Source organism: Limulus polyphemus, unplaced genomic scaffold (assembly GCF_000517525.1).
Source record: "Limulus polyphemus unplaced genomic scaffold, Limulus_polyphemus-2.1.2 Scaffold2748, whole genome shotgun sequence".
Classification (NCBI taxonomy): Eukaryota; Metazoa; Arthropoda; class Merostomata; order Xiphosura; family Limulidae; genus Limulus; species Limulus polyphemus.
This window is the reverse complement of record NW_013668358.1, coordinates 70284-78545: the sequence shown is the minus strand read 5'-3', so window position 1 is coordinate 78545 and position 8262 is coordinate 70284. Positions and strand designations below refer to the sequence as shown.

The window sequence follows — 8262 nt, the reverse complement described above, 5'->3', positions numbered from 1 at the left end:
TTGGGTGTGACGGGGATTCGAACCCGCGACCCTCAGATTGTGAGTCGAGTGCCCTAACCACCTGGCCATGCCGGGGCCCTACACATACAAACAAGGGATAACCTGAAGGATTATTTAAATTAGAATGAACTTTAACAAAATGTCTTACCCAAAACAATAATGTCATCAAACATTATTAACTTTTAATGCTTTGTATGCCACTGCTCCTTAATGCTTCTGTCAATGAGCATTTGTGGAGTATTTTAATTCACATGTGTTTATGATAATCTCACAACTTATAATGACAAATTCTTGGAGTTAAAACATTATAACAATATTGAAATATGCTTATTCTGTGCAAGCTCAAATGTTTGGTAAATTCATCTGTAAAGACAACTCAACTGTTTTGTGCAATGCCTAATCATTATGTCTGAGCAGCTTTTGATGATTTCAAAAATGGCAAGGGTGTGTTAAAAATAATCTAATCATATTTATGGACACAGACAGAATACACTGAATACAACATCTAATAAATACATAGGCCATTCTGAAATCTTAATCTCCCTTTTCATCCTAAGCTTAACAACATTTACCAGGCAATTCTAAACACATTTATCTACTTAAGTTTGTAGGCTTAGAAAATACATTACAGAATATTTTCGTTTTTCTTTCCTTTCCAAAAAGTAAGGCTTAATTAAAAACTAAATATCAGTTTTTTTAGATATAAGAAGAAAAAAATAAGCATACAAAGCACTGTATCTAGTGATAGAGAACAGTTAGCTTATAAACTGTTAAGCATATCTAAAATTGAATATTCATGTGAAAACAAAAAAACAAATAGATATTATACATGTACTTCTCTATCTTCAAATACTCATTATTGTAAATAAACAATCGATGACATTTCTCTAACAAATCTGCTCAATGACACCATGTGGCCATGGAAGCTGATTCCAAGCAATTCTTTATCAAAGACATCAAAAACACAAGGGGCCAAAACTATTCCAACAAGCCAATCACAGACTTAACCACTCAAATTAACTTTTGGGTATAGCTTGTCATAACTAGTGAAAATTTTTTTTCTACATCAGAGGGAGATTGTATTTAAAACTAAACGGATGAAGGAAGAATACGATACACAATTCTCATCAAGAGATCAAAAGATGTATTACAGATGTCAAACGGCTTCACATAATGCCCTTTAGAGATTCAGTAAACCCTCTGACAACAATATAAATGAGTGTTTCAGCCTGAAAACAAGTTATAACAGAAACAATGCTGGTATCACTATAAAAATATTACTTCCATTCATACAAACTGTTACTAGTACACAGTGCAAGAATATGGACTTTAAAATGTGCATTTTACACGTATACGTTGCTTAAGTTCAAGATAAATGCCGATCCCTAATTATAATCAAATGGCAGGGAAATTAAAAAATTATCATTATAAAAAGTTGTTTGTCTAGATAAACCGTTAACGAAATCCTAAATATAGCTACTTAGCAGGGAATATAGCAGGGAAATTAAAAAATTATCATTATAAAAAGTTGTTTGTCTAGATAAACCGTTAACGAAGTATATCTAAGACTTTACTGCTGATAAAACAAATCATCTATTTCTTTATTTATACAAATAAAATAAATCTATGTATCCTCAATATAGCTACTTAGCAGGGAATATAGCAGGGAAATTAATCATTATAAAAAGTTGTTTGTCTAGATAAACCGTTAACGAAGTATATCTAAGACTTTACTGCTGATAAAACAAATCATCTATTCCTTTCTTTATACAAATAAAATAAATCTATGTATCCTCAATATAGCTACTTTGTGTTAATTGAAGTAAAACACGAAGTAAATAGCCACAAATATATAAATGCGACTGATACAATTACACAAAGTATTCAAAATTTAGTGTAAATAATAAAGCCTATAAATTACCAGATGAAGCAGCTGGGTTGTTTCCAAAAGCAGCAGCAAATGAAGTATCGGGGATGAAGTTTCCAGAGGAGGATGTAGTGTAGGCAACACCTGTAAGAATAATGGTATGAAGAGATAAAAATATTTTTCAACTAATCAAAAACTCGGTTCAGTACTAACTGTACACTGGTAAAATGTTTTACCAAAACTTGCAAACCAAATTTTTGAAATTACCACATCATTACTTTTCTTGCATCATTCTACATATTTGTGATATCTTGAAAATTACCTGAGCGTTTCCCCTTTTTTGAGGTTAAATCTACGAGATCAAGTGATTTCTGTGACGTTTTCGCGATGACTTAACAAATCATTAAATTATTAATAAACTCGGTAAAAGAGCCAAACCTCTACCTCTGTGTTTATTCCACCAATATCACTCTTTTGTTCACATTATGAACAATAACATGTCTCTTATATAAACATTCATAAAAATATGTGAAATTAATTTTCATATAATGTATTTACAATATGGATGGATGTCATATTAGTCTAAAACTAATCTAACGTAATACTGAGCTTTACACTTGCATTCTAAGCACACAGTACAGCCTCAGTGCTGCATACTGTAAAAATTCTAACACTTTTGATACAACAGCAATTAAATAACACATGCTTTTCAACCACTGGAAAAACTGTGACACAAATAAAGGAAATACAAAGGGTTTTTTGAATTATGAGATTACTAATTACTAGGTATTTTGGATGTAGCTTATCTGTTTTCTTTTTGTCTTGAAAATTCCTAACAATCTTGAATTTGTTTCATTTATAAATTGAAACATTTTTTTTATGTATACTTTTAAGACAGAGTACAACAGAGGAGGTGTAGTGTGCTTTGGACGTGACATCCTTTTGCACTGGATACCATGCTGCAGAGTTATTATCAAATGCACAGTCATCAGGTAAAATATGACTAAACATGGACTGTGACAATATCACAAGGTTCCAAAATCATTTTACTTCATTTAGTTACTAAAACCAATTTATTTATTGTAACAATGAAACACCTTAACACCATTTACTTTCCATATTTCCAATTACATGGTTGATTCTGTCTATTAAGAATCTTAAGGCACATCATTTCATTAAGTCTTATAACTAAGTTTAAAGTATTGTGCCAAGAGCACAAGAATCCCACATTTTTTAAGTGTCATCACTGAAAACAGCACATTTTAAGCTTGGTAGCATGCTTGCCATTTTGACTTGTCAAATATACAAAATTTCACAGAGTAGGTCTATATTATACCAATCAAGACTTTATGGCACATTTTTTTAATAAGCTTTTAATAAGCAGAAAGTCATTAGATGGAATTCTATTAAATTCAAAGGAAGAGATTTATCTATTGTATCAGCATTGTGAGCAACTGAGACACCAGGTGTATGAATATTTTTACATTTCATTTTTGTAGGTTTACACATAAAAGAAAGTATATTTGTATATTTCATTCACATTACTGAGGAGTAATAAAATACAGAGTGTTATAATTTTCCTATATTGAAAATGTATTTCTGATAGGTACTTACCTCCTCTAACAAATATAGCTATTCTGGTTCAGTGCTGCCCTCTATATGAAAACATTTGTTTGCATGCCTTGAGCTCCCACGTACCCCCACAATTAGCATATCAACGTGATTGAACTGTGTCTCGCATGTAAATCATCATGTGACAACCCTCCACCTATAGGAGTGCGACACACCCTCCCGATGCATGTGACTCCCTCTATTTGATTATACTGAACTATCACTTTGAGTTTTGGCAGAAAATAGAAGCACCAGTTTTTAGTGGGGTGGTAAGTGTGAGAGGAGGTAAGTACCTATCAGAAATACATTTTCAGTATAGGAAAATTATAACTTCTGATGCAGTACCTCACCTCCTCTCACAGATATGGCTAGAATCCCATATTGAATAGGTGAAGGGACTGGTGTGAGGGAAAGAAAGAAGCGTCCGAAAAACATGGGAAAAGGAGAGATCCTTGCAGTAGAGGATCCAGATAGGGATATGAACCACCTGGTATTGGAAGCTCAATTCCTGAAAAGACAGTAATGTGAGTGAGAGTAAAAAAGATATGCTCGAAGGTGTAGAGTGGCTAGAGTGCGATGGACCACACACAGCAAGTCAATGGCTTCCAAAACTCTGCCATTAGGAATCGACATCCATGTGGAGGGTAGGAAAGAGGATCATACCCACCAATCTGAGAACAGGGCACATGATAATAAAGTAATAAAATGCTTTACCGATTCCGGGAACTCGACATCTGGATGATTGGAATAAGAAAGATGTTCCTGTATTGTGAAATATCTCACTCAAAACGAATCAGCCAAGAAAATCCTTGGTACATAAAAATCTTCAAGGGATAGCACAAGAGGAAGAACTGTAGGAATCTGCATGTACAACTATCGTAAACCACAACACGATAGCAGTGAACTGGAGTCCAATTGAGTGAGGGAACAGAGACACCTGTAATACATGTGTGAGGACTTATGTTTATTGGTTCAGCTCAGAATCGAAAACCCAGCCGCTGGGAACCACCATCCATGTGGAGGTCGAATGAGGGATCCCAATCAAAGGGCTGAACTGCAATTTTGATGACTCACTCCAAAGCTACAACATCCTCTCGGATAAACGTGTTCAGAGATGGAGCATCAGATTAGAAGAAATCTCATCATATGCATCCACAGAACACCACCACCCTACTACTCTCAGCTGAATGGATTCAGTATTGTTTGCCTCCACAGTCCACCATTCCAGTGGCTTGGAACTGAAAAGTGTTAAGGACTTCCATACTCCACTGCAAAAAAAAGGGGGAGAAAATGTGGTGGAGAGTCTGGAGGAACATCAACACTGGAGGCAGTGCAGTGGGTGACCACGAAAACCCTATTTTGAAAAGGAGACCACTTTTGATTTATTCAGTCTAAAGAATGGGCAGCTATCCCCATCTGCTTTATCTATAAAGTCCACGGGTTAGTATGGTCTGGAATGGGCATATTAATGAAGCAAAGATAACGCAAGGAAAAACCTATGAGCAATCTTGTGGAACACCCCATCTCATCAGTGTGTGTTTAGTGACCATGGAAATTATAATTATGAATTCCTCATGGTCTGACAGTGCAGATTTTACTAGTTTAAATATACCTACACAGGCACCACTCGCCAAAGAGCAAGATCTGTAAAAAAAAACAAATCAAAAGAGACATACCCCTGAAAAATAAGAGATACATATACAAAAAGATAACTTACCCAGTCACAGTGCCATCGAAGTTTGAAGAATGGCAACAGGTGGATGACGATAACTCAACGAGGAAGAAACAGTTACCCGATGCACTTGTCCACATCCCCGATTGAAGAATTTCCTTGAATGGATGATGGAAATGAGATGCCAGGGAAAAGGTAAGGTGCCTAATCTGGCAAGAAGACACCCAGAACAAATTACGGGAAGAATGAGACAAGGACGAATAAGCCAATCGAATGAAAAGCTGAACCCAATTGGTAAAGGTGGAAGGAGAAAGGTTACAAACATATGATAGTTGCCACTGAATGAAGAGATGGGAATGGGCACAAAGGAAGGAAGCAGTGTGGGCAATATAACAACAAAACGACACATATGGGACATAGTAGTTTATCTGGATCAGACCGGGAATATAGGAGAGGAAATGGATGGAAGGAAAACCGGCTAGAAAGAGAAATTACTCTCATAAGTTGGCAAAGTTTTGGGAAGAAAAAACGATTCGGATAGAGAACATATATGGTATGATAAAGGGTAAAATGTTGACGGCAAATAAATCTGCCCGATGACATACACAATACAAGAGGAGAAGGAAACAAGTCTTAAAGGATAAGTGAAAAATCTAACATGAGGACAGAGGTCCAAACGGAGGTAAAGCACCACACTGACATTCCAATCCTGAAGGGACTCGTGTTGAGGAGGTCAACTAATTTGGAAGGAACACAACAATACTGAAAGGGTAGGAGAGGTAAAAACTTTATGTATCAGGAGAAATAAAGAGTGTGGGATAAGGCAGCCTGGTATCCTGTGATTGAGGAGACAGTAATCCCCTGATTAAAAGGTCAAGTGAAGAAATCCATACAAGAAAAAACTTGAGCAAGTGAAAACATGAAAACCTCTGACCTAAAACAAACAATAGAAAATGTTTACTTACATTGATAAACATCCATATAGAAAGGGTGAATGGAATGTGCTAAAAACGAAGCAATTTGCCATGACAATCCAGATATCTTCGTCAAGGACCAGATAAAAACTAGGCGTGAAGATCGAGGGTAGGAAGAGTTGGATAAAATGCTGGTGACCAGGGTTGAAGTAGTAGGGATGGAATAAAAGAAAAAGATAATGGTGGGCAGACTGGAGCTGGAGCAACCACAGTTGTGCTGGCCAGTAAGGAGCAATAAGAAGGACTTGACACAGGTGGTGTAGATGATCAAAATCATACTGGGAAGAAGATGGATGGGAGGATACACATAGTTATTTGTTGGTCCAATCCTGGCTGAATGCATCAACAGCCAGTGCAAGTGGATGCAGAACTTGAGACAAAAAAATAGACGTAAATTGGTACTGAGGGATGTGGCAAATGCATCCAGGTGAGGAGTACCCCACTGAAGGCATAGCTACTGGAAAACTTGAAGATTGAGACCACTCCAACAGATAAATTTTGTCTGGTTAGGGAAAAGGATGCACAACAAGGTTGAATGCACTTGGAACATGACACGCAAGGAGACAAATACCTAGAGTGTGGGCCCAATAAAGGAAATCCAAGGTTCGACCACAAAGGGAAAGAGAATGGGTGCCACCTTGGTGATTGATTGATATAAGCTACCACCATTGAATTGTTAAAATGGATCATGACCAGACGATTCCTGGCAAGATGGAGAAAATGACTAGAAGCTCCAGGATGTTGAGATTGTAGGGCCTCTCGGCCAGAGACCACTCACCTGAAGCTTCATGCTGATTAACCCATGCCTCCCCCGGGAAGATATGCAAATCTGGATGAAGGGGAAGAAGCAGTACATCTGCCAATGTGTGGATCTTGTTCAACCACCAATGTAGATCATCGACAAGAGGAGGAAGGGAAAGAGGAACATCCAAGGTATCCTGTGCAAAGTTCCAGTGGTCATGTAGAGTTCACTGAAGAGACCTCACTCAAGGAGATAAGGGTTTCCATAGAAGACCACATCCTTAAAAGAGATAGGACCTCTTGAGCAGTAACAGAGGGAGCAGTAAGGATATAGAGAAATGAAAGCTCCATCAAATGGAGTGAAAGAGGATAAGGTTGGGCCCGACTGAGATGAGTGTTGAAAAAGACACCTTAGTGGACAAGATATTGGGTAGGTATATGGAATGACTTCTTTAACTTGATTAACAAACCCACATGAGTTGCTGCCAAAAGAAACAATGTATGATGGGCAGTCTCCCAATCGGAATGAACTAATAGAAGCCAGTCATCCATGTAATGGTGTAGGTGCAACCCCCGAGCATGCATATGTTATGCAAAAGCCTTGATCACTTGACATATAGAGCCAAAGCAAGACAGATGGGTAGGGTGCAAAACTAATACACTACCCCGTAATGAACAAACCAAATAAAGTGCCTCGACCATTGAGATATAGGAATATGCAGATAAGCATTGGAGACATCTACCTTAGTCACCCATGGACCTGGAGAAAAAGCACACCTGAGGGTGAGAAAAGACTTCACGATAAAGCAAGGCAGAACCAAAAATTGATTCAGGTGGGACTGATTGATCACAGGCTGCCAGTCCCTGGGTTTTCTTGGGTGCCATAAACAGCCTGGAAGAGAAGATTCTTTGCTGCCTCAGACAAATGTTGACTAGTGGTAGGATCCTGAAACATGGAAAAGAATATGAGTACCCGAGATAATGGAGGAAAGGAAGTGAATGACAAGTTCCTTGGATAATACCCGATTAACCCAAAAATCTGTGGCAAAATCATGCCTTAAGAGAGCAAAATTGGTCAAGTTTTGGACCGGAACCCACAGGGTAGTCACCAGAACTGTTGGAGATGTGTTCATCTTTGTCAAAAAGTACAACAATTGGAGGAGCTGGTAAAGGCTGGGAAGCAGCAAGACATGAAACATTAATACGGAATTGTCTAGGCTCAGAATGAGACAAATGATCAACCAAAGATGAAAGGATTGATTGCTGTCTCACTGGAATATCTCAGAAAACAGACCATGAGAAAAGGAGCCATACGCAAGTCCCGAGGATAAATAGGTGGTAAGTAAACTTGGGACAATACAGCATCTCTCCCCAGAAGATTCCAAGAACAGAAGAAT

General features: G+C 37.6%; 1 protein-coding gene across 2 annotated transcripts in view; it reads right to left on the bottom strand.

The window, feature by feature from the left end:
* Positions 1-8262, bottom strand: part of LOC106467807 (phosphatidylinositol-binding clathrin assembly protein LAP-like) — an 83311-nt gene that overhangs the window by 12809 nt on the left and 62240 nt on the right. For both annotated transcript variants that reach the window (XM_013928185.2, XM_013928186.2), the window contains one exon: positions 1922-2011. In XM_013928185.2, coding sequence (XP_013783639.1) covers positions 1922-2011 — 90 coding nt within the window. The remainder of the gene's footprint in view (positions 1-1921; positions 2012-8262) is intronic.